Source organism: Lotus japonicus, chromosome 6, assembly GCF_012489685.1.
Source record: "Lotus japonicus ecotype B-129 chromosome 6, LjGifu_v1.2".
Classification (NCBI taxonomy): Eukaryota; Viridiplantae; Streptophyta; class Magnoliopsida; order Fabales; family Fabaceae; genus Lotus; species Lotus japonicus.
The window spans coordinates 32,657,844-32,672,203 of NC_080046.1; the positions used below are offsets into that span (position 1 = coordinate 32,657,844).

Below are 14,360 nucleotides of genomic sequence, written 5' to 3' on the forward strand. Positions count from 1 at the left end.
GACAAAAGGATGGAACTTGTTTACAAAGTTCATGTAGAAAAGCATAAAAACTTGAGATTTATAGGAAGCACTCTTCATTCCTCAAATATTTACAAATATCAACTGCTCTTCAGTACTTTTGTTAGCTTCAAAAGAAGAATCTAAAACATAATCAATACAAAATTAGACGAAAAAACCTAAAAATGACATCAAACTCCAAATTCAGAGCAACTTCTCAGATTATTATCAAAAGTTATATAGTTCTTTATTTTGAGCTATGGATTAATGTCTGAACTTAAATCAGCGGAAATGATTTCCAACTCTGCCCACCAAAGAGGGGATGATTTTGGAGTTGCTCCATCAGGCCCCATGGAAGTGATCTCCTTCAACTTAGCTGTAACCTCTCTCATAGTTGGTCTTTTTTCTGGATCTGGATGTACACAGTTATTAATAACTTCGGACCATTTCTCAATTTCATCTGGTTTCAGAAAGTTCAAGCTTATATCCACCATTTCTCTCAAGGGTTGCCCCCTTATATATTCTGCTGCCCAATCTGCAAGAAAGTCATTGTCCACTCCAAAGGGAATCCTCCCTGTGATCAATTCAAACAATATTACACCAAAGCTATACACATTTCCCTTTATGTGCGCTGAAGTTGTTTCTAAGAGCTGTGTGGCTTCAGAAACCTTCTCCGTAGCTACTATGTCGCTCCAGAGACTAAGATCCGATAATTTAGCAGCATAATCTTCAGTCAGATATATAGAGGAAGTTAGCAGGTTCTTGTGGGCAATGGGTGGTGTCAGCTGATGCAAGTGCTCTAAACAGTAGGCTATTCCCATAGCTATCCTCATTCTCATTGCCCAGTCTAGTTGTTCTGCTTCTCTAACTGCAAGACATAAATGAATGGTGTCAAGCTTAAGTTTTGAAGTAAAAACCCAATAATGATTTTCAAATATATGTCCACAAATCTTTCTCTTGCAACCTGATTAGTAAAACATGTAAAGGGAAGGTCTAATAACAGCTCTTCATGCATATTTCTTAGTGCTATGTAACACAAGAAGTAGCTAACCAAAGCTATTTTGATAAATTTCTTACGAATAACTAGTAAGTATCAAGTAATGTGAGAAGGATACACCATAATGATAGCTGCTTGTTCGGCAGCAATGATTCATTAATTCTTAAAGCGCATGATCGCCACTGCAATCGTGTATGTTAATTTTGTACAAAACGACACTCACTGTGTAGATGCTCAAATAGCGATCCATTTGAAGCGTACTCAAAAACCATCATCCTTGTGAATGGCTTGTTCTCTGCACAATACCCTATAAGATTCACAAAGTTCTTGTGGTTCACCCTTGATAACATCTCAATCTGGAATATAAAAAAGAAAAGTTCAGAAGTAAAACCAGATAAAATCATTATAGTGCATTAACTACTTTTGTTGCTTCCGTACCTTCTTTCGGAATTGAGCTTCCATAGCTTTTGACCAATTTTTGGATGACGTTACCGCAGGGGACGCTACAGCTATCTCAACTCCACTTGAAAGAGTCCCTTTATAAACAGCCCCATAGGGCAGAGAACCAATGATGTTGCTGAAATCTTCACAAGCTACCTCAAGTTCTGCTCTTTTCAGACTTGGAACACCTAAATCATACATGCTAATGAGTATGCATTTTTCAAATGTACAAATATAAAGGAGGAAAAGACTAAAACATAAGCTTCAACCTTGGTAATGATGTAAATAAAATAAACACGACAAGGAAAGATCCATTAGAGAGGAAATTTTACCTGTTATAAATGCTTTCCTCAGCTGACCACTCAACCCTGTGGCCCAAGGTTTTACAGTTACAACCTTACTACTTCTGAAGCAAATTAAAACAGTTGCTGATACCAAAATCAGGAAGGAGAAGCCTCCAATTGTAAACCAAATAATCACAGAATGTTGCTTTATGTTTGAACTGTTTGAATTCTCTTGGTTTGGAGATGAAGCAGAGGAGTTTGTTGAATCCCAATTAGAATTTGGTGGTGTGGACTCAATTGAAGGTGTATTTGTTAAAAGTGATTTCTCTGGAGTTGGTGCTACCAGAGGTGAAGGTGAGGTTGAAAGAGTAAAAAAGAAACTTGAGGGTGAGGGAGAGAGGGAGGGAGATGGTGAAGGGGAAACTTCTGGAGATCTCAAAAAAGATGACGGTGGATTTGAGGGACTTTCTGATGTGGAAACTATTGATGGTGATGGTGTGAAAGGCTCAGAAACTGGTGATAATGAAGAGGGAAAATGTGATGTTGTTGGTGAAAGAGTCTCATTGTCTTCATCCCTTTTAGTGTTGGGTGAGGCAGTATTTGATGCTTGGAGAAGTGACCTTCTATATGCATTAACTCCTTGTCGTCCAATGTGCCTGTCACAAGCAAGCAACTTTTAAGGCTATGTTTGTATATCGGTATAAACTAGTGCAAACAAACGTTAACACACACTTCAAGAGAAAAAAGTGAACGAAACTATTCTTATGAATTGGGTTTAAAGTCCATTCACGTTGCACTAGTCAAACATGTAACGCCCCGAATTTCGGGTGTCACTTTAGTAACCTATTAAAGTAAATATGCAATATTTTCCAAAAGAATGTATAAACACGAGTATATTTTTTTTCTCCTTTTGAAGTATTTCCAAAACATATCATGTATACTCCCAACTGTAAATAAATTTACATTAAACCTTGAACAAGGCGAGTATCTGCAACCCCAAATATAAATCTCTAAACTCATTATGCAAGCTTAAACCAATAACGGTAAGCTCTCTAACCCAAGGCTCTAGCCCTACACCCGACTCTATTCCTCGAGTCATCCACAGTTCTTCAAGTTCTTCTCTCCGACTCGTACGAAGGTCAAGCTCCATTGAAGATTCTCCATCGCCTAATAGCGTTAAGCGCCCAAACAACAAGTAGCAAATAGAAAGGGTTAACTCCATACAACTACCACGTATAAAAGAGAAAAGCATGTTATTCAAATTTAATTGCATAACATGATGAATAAACTAGCAACTTAATTCAAGTTAGATGACAACTCATCCAACAATATGAAGTCAAATTACCTATCAACGAAATCGACAATAGGGATTTAAAACATATATCAACGACTTCACAACATATAACCACAAATAGATAAGCTAACAATATAATCCAAGACAGATATCAAGAGAAGCAGCAACATAGAATTAAACCAGATATTAACAAAACTTAACAACATAAACTAACTCGTGAATCAATAACTTAACAACATAGATTAATTCATATAACGATAACTTCAACAGTATAGATGTAGATCAAATTTCAACAAAACCAACAATACAAATCAACTCATATATCAACAAAACCCACAATATAAATCAAATCAGATATCGTCAAGCCAACAATATAAACCAACCCAGATATCGATAGAACCAACAATATAATCAACTCGGATATCAATAACCTCAACAATATCAATCAAACAATAACGTCTCGCAAGACGGGACAATCACGTGGGACAAACCCACCTCATCGCCACTTTAGCGTCTCAAAAGACGGGACAATCACGCGGGACAAACCCACTTCATCGCCACTTTATAACGTCTCGACAGACGGGACAATCCCGTGGGACAAACCCACCTCATTGTCACTTTAGCGTCTCAAAAGACGGGACAATCGCGTGGGACAAATCCACCTCATAGCCACTTTATAACGCCTCGACAGACGGGACAATCACGTGGGACAAACCCACCTCATCGCCACTTTAACGTCTCAAAGGACGGGACACTCGCGTGGAACAAATCCACCTCATTGTCACTTTATAACGCCTCAAAAGACGGGACAATCCCGTGGAACAAACCCACCTCATCGCCACTTTAAGCAAACCAAAACATCTCATCCAACTCAGTAGTCACTCAAACAACAATCTCAAATCCAATAATCAAATCAAGGTAACTACATGTTATTCATAATCTCAACGAACATAAATCAATTCAATGCATACCAGCTCAGTTCAATGACAGAAACCAGTAAACGGCCGAAGCCTCTCAGAAAACGGAGACACACGTCTCAATAAGTTCACTCGGCCGAAGCCTCCAGAAAACATTTGGCACAAGCCTCAGAAACAGTCAACATAAGCAAGCATATAACATTGCAAGCATACCAACATTTCAATCAATTGCCAATCAAATTAAACATCTTCATCTCAAGCGCATGTAGTGCGAATAAATCATGCAAGACTCAAATGACGCTCTAAAACTGAGTTACCCTTACCTTAGCCAATTTCTCCATCCAAGCTCAACATCCCAGTCCAATCCAAAATAAAGCTCCCGAACTCAGCAAGTTCCTCGGGCGTCCTCCTCAGTTGTGAAACCTCACCAATTGCTCCAAAGTCTCTTTCCTCAACTCAACTCGTTCCAAACCTTAAGCAAAGTATCATTGCTTAGTTGCTAAGAAACAATACAACTAATAACACTATCATAACCCGAAAAGAAGCTTTCGAAGCTTTAGAGTTCGACATTTAGGCACGAATGGACAATAAGACATGTTTTCGCTAAAATGCGCATAACTCGAGATACAAAACTCGGAATGACATGAAACCAAAGCCAAAATTTCGATAACAGAGAGGGCTACGCTATGACTCAGGCCATACAAACCCAAAAATTATTTTTGGACACGGTACAGCTCCAAAAAGTTTCGACCACTACCAAAAATCGGGTTTCCCGAACTTTTCTTCGATCTAATTTAATTCCTAGGTATTCGTAGGTGATATCTAGGCCAGGGAAACTCTCAGAAATATTTACCGACTGAAAATACGACTTAGGGGTATTTTGGTCAAGAATTAATGACCCAAAACTCAAAGTTGAAATTATGAAAAACAAAATTGATGGGGTTGTTCACAACGACGTTTATAACACTTAATCTCAAGGGCACTAAGCTTGGTTGTGACTTTTTGATAAAAAAGTAAGCACATGTGAAGAAAATGGGTTTTTAGTCCGTTTTTCAGATCTACGACGACTCGGTGAAAATCCGAACGATCCGACAGTGATTATAGCATGTTGGGTTAGTGGGGAAGATAGTTGAAAAGAAAAATCAAAGCTATCGGACATTTTGACATTTTGCCCCAAACTTTTAGCACAGAAAGAAATAGAGAAAAGCATCAGAAAGAAAGAAAGGATGCAAGGGTTATGAAAGTTACCTCGCTAACAATCCCATGCAACTGAAATCGTGACGATCGGGCAAGATACGAGAAAACGGCGCCGGAATCTCCTCCTCCCCCCTTGCTCGCGGCCATGGCTGGTTGGTGGTGGAAAATGGTGAGATTTTTCATTTTCTCTCCTTTTATAGCGGAGCGAAAATGTGGAAAAAGAAAGATTCTGCTGATAAAAAGTGAATATTTGGCGACAGAATGCCAAAACTCAAAACGAGGTTCTTTAAATTGAAGAAAACGATCCAAACGCAGTATGAATCGATTTACGCCGAAAAATTACTTTTTGCAGTTGACGTCGGATGAAGAAACTTCCTTCTGAAGAAATGTCGCAATTGCTGAAAGAATTGTGACGGCGCGGATAGAAACTTCGTTAGAAGCTCCGAATAGAAAAATCTTCATTCAGGGTCTTAATTAAAGTCCCTAAGAAGTTAAAGTCTAGCTTCGACGGACTTCTGAGAAGCAAAACCTAACAAGCGTACAGTCCAGGGTTTCGTATCGAAACACTAGTCATGGGAAAAATACCTAGAGGTTCTTATTCTCCCTTCAATTCTAAAATTCTCTTAAACAGTGCTCTAGGAGCGGATATAGCCTTTTTCGGACACTCTCGACCATAGTCGGGTGCAAATATGGCTCGTGCTATTACTTAAGCTGACTACAGTGTCAACCTTAAACATAATCTGAACTTAATTATTATATAAATAGTTTTCGTGACTCGTAATAGGATTCGAGTCATGAAAATAACATAAAACAATAAAATATAATTACTTAATTAATCAATACGACGAGAGTAAATAAATAATCTAATTATTTAATTCGGGGTCTTACAAAACACACAAACATGATCTGATGTATCCAACAGATAATTAAAGAACTTAAAGCAATGACGGGAGTTAGAAGAGAAGAAAAACTCATTGTATGCTGTGGTCAAAGGCTAGTGAATCAAAAGCAAAATCTGATTCAACCGAGGACTTCTCTTACTAGTTGATTGTTCAGTTGCTTACCAGAAATTAGAAATGCCACCACTTGTGTTTCTTGTCAAATCACCAGTTTGCTGTTCTTCATGTACATGCAATTCAGAAATGATCTTGAGCTTATACACATCATCTGGAGTCAGGTTTGATAGATAGTCATTGTTGTCCAATAAACTGCAGTGCAAATTAGATCATTTAGACTGTGTTTGAATATGCGTTAGTAGTAGTACCGGTACAAACAAACATGAGGGCACATTCAAGAAAAAAGTGAATGGAAGTATGTTTGTATTGTACTCAACTGGTATCTAAGCACCGATTTAATAACAAAAGATCATGTGAACAAAATATTTGGCATGAAAGAATCAGCTTACAGGGTAGTCAGAGATGGATTGTTGGCAAGGTCTTCAGATGGAAATGGTCCACTGAAGTTGTTAAATCCCAAGTCAAGAACTTCCAGTTCCTCCAAATGTAGTATCTCCTTTGGGATGTCTCCGAAGAAAGAATTGTTACGCAAAATACTGCATAACATAAAATGGTTATAATAATGGCTGTTGAATTTTATTTATTTATTTTTGGCTTTTTAATCATAACTCATAATCAATGATGGCATTTATATAATGTTCTTACATTGATTTTATGTGAACCAGCTTCCCAATTTCTGGTGCTAGTGTTCCGTGGAGGCATAGATCTTTCAAATTCCTGCAAGTTGAATAATCTATAATTCATGTACATGTTGGTGTGATTGTAATTTAACCGAGCCTAATTGGATCGAATGATCACCCGCTTAGGGTGTGTCTAAATAATCATATGTAAAGTTTGAGTTAAATTATCCGAGTCTTAAGTAGACCAATAATATTTAAGATAAGTGAATTAAAAATTTCATATTTTATTATTTATCTTAAATATCATTGTTTCTTTTAGAATTTGAGTGATTTAACCTAAATTTTTGCTAAATTCATTTACTCTTATATAATGAATTTTTGAAATATTTTGCTCACGTTTTTCTCTTTTTCTTTTCAAGAAAGAGACATTGTTGTTTTATTAAGAAAACAAACCACTACATTTTAACTAGATTAAGTGATAACCAAACCCATAAGGGTTAAGGCCAAAATCCTTGAGAACAAGTGCAAAATGACAAAGGGCCAACAATCACATTCAACCAAATATAATTTAAGAAAAACATACTTGTAAATCCTTGGGATGCTATAAGGAACGTGAATATCCAGTAAAAGACCCCAAATATAAAAAATAGAAGAACTGAAATATCGAATCCAAGATTCATTCATATTGAAAAAAATGATGGATTGTTATAATGAATTTCCTATTTGTAGAAACACATACTAGTATTCTTATAGATGACTCATACCCCAAATAAAACATGAATAAAAGATAGATAAATATATAAAGCTAATGATTGAAAAATAAGAGAAATTGAGAGAAGTGAGGGGTGTGAAAATTTTACAATGTGAAAAAATGGGTTAATCTTCTAATTGGTCCCTGTGGTTGTGTGGCCGTCTGAAATTAGTCCCTCCCGTAAAATCTAAGTCCTCGCGTTTGAAAAAGTGTGTGTAGCAGGTCCTCGCCGGAAGGACTAATTTCCACACACTTTTCAAACGCGAGGACTTAGATTTTACGGGAGGGACTAATTTCAGACGGCCACACAACCACAGGGACCAATTAGAGGATTATCCCTGAAAAAATCATAACATTGTAATTTAATGATTTGAGAGTGAGTCCTACTCCTACACTAAGCACGAGGAAAAAGAAAAAAAAAAAGCAAAATCAGAAAACAAATCTAACATGAAAAGGAGGAAGAGCTTTGCTTACAAGGAGACAACATTGCCTTCGGAGCACTCCACTCCGAACCACGAGCACGGATCAATGACTCCTTCTTCATCATTCCAACTCCATAAAGCCTCCAAAGGATCCCTCGTCACTCTCTCCCTCATCTTTAACATCGCCAACCCTGCACACATCTCAAATAATGTTTCATCTTAATTATGATAGATCGAACTCTAAACTTTATAGAAACTCTGATATCACCTCATAAACTAATAATGGTAAAAGTTTAAGCTGTTAGGAAAATAAATTAACTATAGTCATTTGCAGCTATTTTCTCAACAGCTCTCTACTGTAGCCATTAATTTCTTACATTAAATGGTAAATTAAGATTGATTGATTAGGAAAAAGTTGAATTGATTAAAAGTTTTAACAAGTACTAGCTTGTGATCATTTTGCACAGGGTATTAGAAATTGGGAGGCCTATACTCAACCACAAAAGCTAGCTCAAGAGTTGAGGTTTGCACAACCCTTATAAACACTTGATTGGCCTTATCTCTAGCCAATGTGGGACTTCTAACACACCCCCTCACGTCCAGGATTGAACAGACTGGAACGTGGGAACAACAACGGGTGGCCCAAATATGGGAGGTCTCCACACAACAAATGGATCTAGGATAGGCTCTGATACCATATTAGAAATTGGGAGGCCTATACTCAACCACAAAAGCTAGCTCAAGAGTTGAGGTTTGCACAACCCTTATAAACACTTGATTGGCCTTATCTCTAGCCAATGTGGGACTTCTAACACAGGGTAGCAGAGAATTCGAATTCATGACCCTTACCTTCGTTGTTCAAAGTGGAACAACGACAATGATGCATGCTCAACGGGAACGGAGATACCATCAGCATAAATGCCACCACGCGACAGAACTTTAACCAAGTGAAGAATCTCCATGCTTCTTCTTCCATTTTGAAGATGAAAAGAATCTCTGAAACAATAATATCTTTAATTAGCTCTCTCTGTTTATCTGGTCTATAATAGAGAGAAAATGAGAAGAGAAAATGAAACTAACCGATACAAAGTGAAAATGTTAAGAGAAAGCAAACGGAAATGGCATGATATGGAGAAGAAAAACAGTGTTTGTGGGAAGTGAGACAGGGTCTGAAAAAGCGGATTAATTGTTATTGTCGTTTTTTTAAAGAGTTTGCCTTATGCGGCGGTCAAGTGTGTGACGGCACGGTGGCTTTAATTCACCGATTCAGAGGATTGAATTGGTTTGGTTTGTGTCACGGAGTTGGAGGAGTCAGCACAACCACCCCCTATCACTATTTATATATGTGTGTATTTTTGTGTGACCAATGTACCTTACCTCATAAAAGGCACGTGCCACCCTTTAATTTGTATTTTATATATCACTAGTAGCAAATCTAATAGCTACATTGCACCATAAACAACCTTGCATCAAATTAATATATGATAAATAAATGTTTTCATAGTTGCTAGTAGTAAGAGCATTTTCAATGCAAGGTTCTTAGTTCTTATTTTTGAGTTAAGAACTAAGAACTGAGTTCTTAATTATTGGAGGGGAAGATGTGGAGTTCTTATTTCTTAAAAATAAGAACTAGGTTCTTATATAAGAAGTTTTACTTTTTGAGTTCTTAGCATAAAATATTATTATTTTTCTCTCATTCATTTAATCTCCAATGCTAGTTATTAATTGTTATTTCTTAGTATTATTCATGTGGGTCTGTACTGCCACATGTGCTTAAACAACTCTTTGCAAATTTTGCTCCAACCACGTGGTATATACTAGGTAAACCTTGACTATATAAATGGTTTATTTTAAATTCTGTAAATGTGGCTTAAAAGAAAAAAAAAATCTTTAAATATTCTTTTCCCACTCTAAAGCACTAAAAAAATTATGACTGACAGCTTAAAGTTTAGATAGAGTAAAAAACAATAAATAATCAACATTAGAATGAAAAAATTTAATAAGGCCATTGGCCATCATCTTGCAAATCAGGTAAAGATAACACGGTATGTTATCATCTGAAATATCATGGCATGGAAGAAACCCAATTTTTAATATTAGAAGGGGAAATTTCATATCCTATTCATTTTGAGTTTGGTCGAATACACATAGATCTTATGATAAATCTGGAGATGACATATGATAGATTGAGTTCTAGCTTCTTCAGGGATACTCTCTTTGAGATCAGCATTTCTCCTTCTTTATGTGATCTAATTCTCAATTGTGTTATCTTATGTTCATTTCAGGTTCTCTTCAATGATGAGAAGACGAAGAGCTTCGTTCTCTATAGAGGCATCTGCCAAGGGGTTTATCTCCCAATTTGTTTGTTATGTGCAATGAAAGACTTTCTCATCATCCAGCGTGAGGTTGGAAAGGGAGGTGGAAGCTTATTACTCTCTAGAGATGGTCCTTATCACACATCTCTTCTTTGCTGATGATTTGCAGTTGTTTAGTGAAGCTTCAATACTGAGTAGATGGATGTCATGATGAGATGTTGAGATGACTTTTAAGAAACATATGGATAGAAAGTGAGCAAAGCTAAGTCTTGCATCACGACTTGGCTAGGAGGAGGATCAGCCAATCAACGAGGATTAGATTGAATTTTGATCTTAGTAAGTGACCAGGCTGTTGGGGTTGATTGCAATGTAAATCTCACATTGCTAATGAAGGAAAAAAATGAAATCAGAAATTTATTGGAGAAGTCCCACATTGCTTATATTAGTGAGGGGTGGGGGAGTCCAAGGCTATATATATGGATCTTAGGTTCCTTGTTTCAACACACCAAAAACACCGAGCAGTAGCACCTGAAAACACTTTAAGTTTGTATTTGTGTTTTCTTTTACTCTTATGCTCTTGTTTTAGAGCATTGTGAGATGTAGTTCAAATATTTACTTTGGAGACTGTGAGTGTACTGGGGTCATGGGGTGGTTGAGAGTGAAGTCTATATGTTGTAACATTTTTCACATATTGTTTATTTTCTGGTTGTCGGTTTTGACAATGCCCGTGGTTTTTTCTCCGATTTTAGAGTTTCCACGTTATATCATTGTGTTGTTGATTGCGCTCCTGATTTATTTTACTTCTTCAACTGTATTATTTCCTAACACAGTCATCCCTCTAATTCATAAGACACCCACACGCGTGCCACTTGTGATTTTATTTTGTAGAAAACCCAGAGGAGATTATCCTCTTGAAACGTTAATTCTATGAGCTTTTTAAGTAGAGTGAGTCTTACTAAATCTGTCATTTATGCTCTTCCTAGCTATTGTATGCAAACTATGCTCCTTCTCTAAGGAGTGTGTGCCTCCAATTGGATAAGATGCAAATAGGTTTTATATGGGGAGTTGAAAACGAGAACCAAAAGGCTAGTCAAGTCATTTAGGATGTTATTTGTGGACAAAAGGAACAGTGTGGTCTTAGTTTTAGAAGGTTGTATGATTTTAACCAAGCCATTGCCATTAAGATAGGTTGGGGTTTGGTCACTAGTCTACACCAGGTTCTCTTTACACAAGGGTGATTAGAGGGAAGTATGGAGGCGGAGGCTCTACAATGTCGGTTGTGAGTAGATGCAAAACTAATTCTCTTATGTGGAAAGGGGTTCGTAAAACTTGGGGGACCGTTCTTTCCGGCTGTAAGTGCAAGGTGGGGGATCGGAGGAGCATTAAATTTTGGAAAGATGCTTGGCTTTTATCATACCATGTTTCAGAGCAAGTGGCTACAGATACATTCCTCTGGAGATAGAGGATCTGACTGTTAGAAAATTCTATATCGAAGGGAGAGGATGGAAATCTTTTTTATTTTCACATTTACTTCCTTGCGGATTTTTTTTCAGAAAATTATCTCTTCTGCTTCCCTTGACTCGGCGTGAGGTTCAGATCTGGTTGTTTGGGCTAGAACACCGTCAGGGATGTTCACCACCAAATTTTCCTACGACCTGGTGGCTGCTCCTCAAAACCATCGACCAGTGGAGGATTGGAAGCGGATGTGGAAGATCAAGGGCTCTCAAAGGGCGAGGACTTTCATGGGGAGATCTTGAATAACGGAGTTCTAACAAATTCTCGCAGATACCCCAAAAACATGGTTGATTCAAATTTATGTCCTATGTGTGAGACTTGCGAAGAGACTTCTTTGCACTTCTTCTGTTATTGCATGTCAATAACAGTCATTGGTAAGAAGAGTTGTTACGCCCTTCTCCGATTTGGTCCAAGATCTTAGGCTATCTAGAAATATCGTTGAAGCAGTACATGACAAGATTTTGATGGATTGGCCGTTTTTCTTCATTTTTCCCCTCTAGGTGATCTAAAATGTGAGAAACGATTGGGATATTAATCGACTAGAACCCAACATCAATCGCATATGGAGTCTCATGGCCTCCTTGGGATGGATCAACAAGTTCTTGCGGATGCGAAGCAATCCCTATCTATTTTTCACAACTAGCAAGAGACTTTCAATGGTAATAGATTGCGTCATCGTGCTGACCAGGAAGGGCGGATGTACCCTGCTGAAGGATGACTGAAGATGAATGTGGATGGTTTGATGATGGAGGTATTGCAAGCGAGTTGTGGCGGTACAGTGAAGAACTAAGAAGGACAGTGGGTCTTGAGGTTCTGCAAAAATTTGGGTAGTTATGGTAGTGCTAATGCTTTCCTAGCACAATTGTTCGTGGCACCTACGACGATGAATGTAGTTATTAGTGATAGAATAGAATATTCGTTGTAATAATTTCTGATTATTCTCCTGTAATTACGTTGTAACACAATTAGTTAGTTGACCATACGTTATAACTAATGTATATATATTATTCACAAATCAATGAGAAAGGTACCCAATCAATTTCTCACATGGTATCAGCAGTAAAATTTTGATCCAAAATTAACCTAGTTTATGTTTTCTCTCTCCTGCGCCTGTTCTTCTCTGGTTTGACTGGTCTCCCTCTGTTTTGACCAGCCGCCAGACCCAATGCTAATATTATTCGTTGTATGTGGATTTTTCGGCATAAGAAAAAATTTGATGGCTCTGTTGAGCGTTACAAAGCTCGTCTTGTAGGTGATGGCATGTCACAGGTTGCAGGTGTTGATTGTGATGAGACTTTTAGTCCAGTGGTGAAGCCTGCTACAATTCGCACTGTTCTCACCATAGCTCTCTCCAAGTCTTGGCCCATTCATCAACTCGACGTCCAGAATGCCTTTCTGCATGGTGACCTTCATGAGACTGTCTACATGCATCAGCCCCTCGGTTTTCGTGACCCACATCATCCTGATCATGTCTATCGCTTGAAAAAGTCCCTCTATGGCCTCAAGCAAGCTCCCAGGGCGTGGTACCAACGGTTTTCTGATTATGTAGCCACCATTGGTTTTCGCCATAGCACTTCAGATCACTCTCTCTTCATCTACAGACAGGGTTCTGACATGGCATACGTACTACTTTATGTTGATGACATTATCCTCATCACTTCCACTCAGGATCTTCGACGTCGGATCATGTCTCTCTTGGCCTCTGAATTTGCATGAAGGATCTAGGCCCTCTGAGCTATTTTCTGGGCATTGCCGTTCATCGCCATCCTCATGGCCTCTTTCTCAGTCAGAGAACTTATGTCCCAGAGACTATTGAGCGTGCTGCCATGGCGTCCTGCAAACCGTCTGCCACTCCTGTTGATACCAAACAGAAGCTCATTACCACCTCAGGCACTCCTTATGAGGATCCCACTCTATATCGGAGTCTTGCAGGTGCATTACAGTATCTCACTTTTACTCGCCATAATATCTCTTATGCTGTTCAGCAGGTTTGCCTTCACATGCATGCTCCTTGCACAGATCACATGCTTGCTCTCAAACGCATCCTGCGTCATGTTCAGGGTACTATTCATTTTGGCTTGTCTTTGACCCCATCTCCCATTCAGAAGCTCATTTCTTACACTAATGCTGATTGGGGTGGATGTCCTGACACTCGACGTTCCACGTCTGGCTATTGTGTATTCCTTGGTGACAACCTCATCTCCTGGTCTTCTAAACGGCAGCCTACTCTCTCCCGTTCCAGTGCTGAGGCTGAGTACCGGGGCCACTTTGGTGTATTGTGACAATGTTAGTGTCATCTATCTCTCTGGTAATCCTGTCCAGCATCAGCGTACAAAACATATTGAGATGGATATTCATTTTGTTCGGGAAAAGGTAGCACGTGGTCAGGTACGAGTTCTTCATGTTCCTTCCCGATACCAGATTGTATATATCTTCACCAAAGGTCTTCCCCGTGTTCTTTTCGATGATTTTCGGACCAGTCTAACCGTTCGTGACTCTCCTGCTTCGACTGCGGGGGTGTGATAGAATAGAATATTCGTTGTAATAATTTCTGATTATTCTCCTGTAATTACGTTGTGTCATAATTAGTTAGT

The 14,360-nt window shown here is 38.4% G+C and overlaps 2 protein-coding genes across 2 annotated transcripts; one reads left to right on the forward strand and one right to left on the reverse strand.

Moving 5' to 3' along the window:
* Positions 1-57: 57 nt before the first annotated feature.
* LOC130723197 (inactive receptor-like serine/threonine-protein kinase At2g40270) lies at positions 58-9,251 on the reverse strand. The gene is made up of 10 exons (XM_057574157.1): positions 9,017-9,251; positions 8,786-8,932; positions 7,989-8,127; positions 6,789-6,860; positions 6,533-6,679; positions 6,192-6,335; positions 1,768-2,375; positions 1,433-1,623; positions 1,218-1,350; positions 58-865 (listed from the first exon to the last, which is right to left on the reverse strand). The coding sequence occupies exons 2-10, from the start codon at positions 8,910-8,912 to the stop codon at positions 255-257; spliced, it is 2,172 nt and encodes a 723-aa protein (XP_057430140.1). The 5' UTR covers positions 8,913-8,932; positions 9,017-9,251; the 3' UTR covers positions 58-254.
* A 4,341-nt stretch (positions 9,252-13,592) lies between these two features.
* Positions 13,593-14,048, forward strand: LOC130725219 (uncharacterized mitochondrial protein AtMg00810-like). The gene has a single exon (XM_057576467.1). The coding sequence runs from the start codon at positions 13,593-13,595 to the stop codon at positions 14,046-14,048; it is 456 nt and encodes a 151-aa protein (XP_057432450.1).
* The last annotated feature ends 312 nt before the right edge of the window (positions 14,049-14,360 follow it).

Coding starts and splice junctions, on each gene's coding strand:
- LOC130723197 (XM_057574157.1), bottom strand. CDS start 8,912: ATGGAAGAAGAAGCATGGAGATTCTTCACTTGGTTAAAGTTCTGTCGC. Junction 2,376..6,191: donor GGTGGCATTTCTAATTTCTG/GTAAGCAACTGA, acceptor TGCTTGTGACAG/GCACATTGGACGACAAGGAG. Junction 1,624..1,767: donor GAGGAAAGCATTTATAACAG/GTAAAATTTCCT, acceptor TGTATGATTTAG/GTGTTCCAAGTCTGAAAAGA.
- LOC130725219 (XM_057576467.1), top strand. CDS start 13,593: ATGGCGTCCTGCAAACCGTCTGCCACTCCTGTTGATACCAAACAGAAG.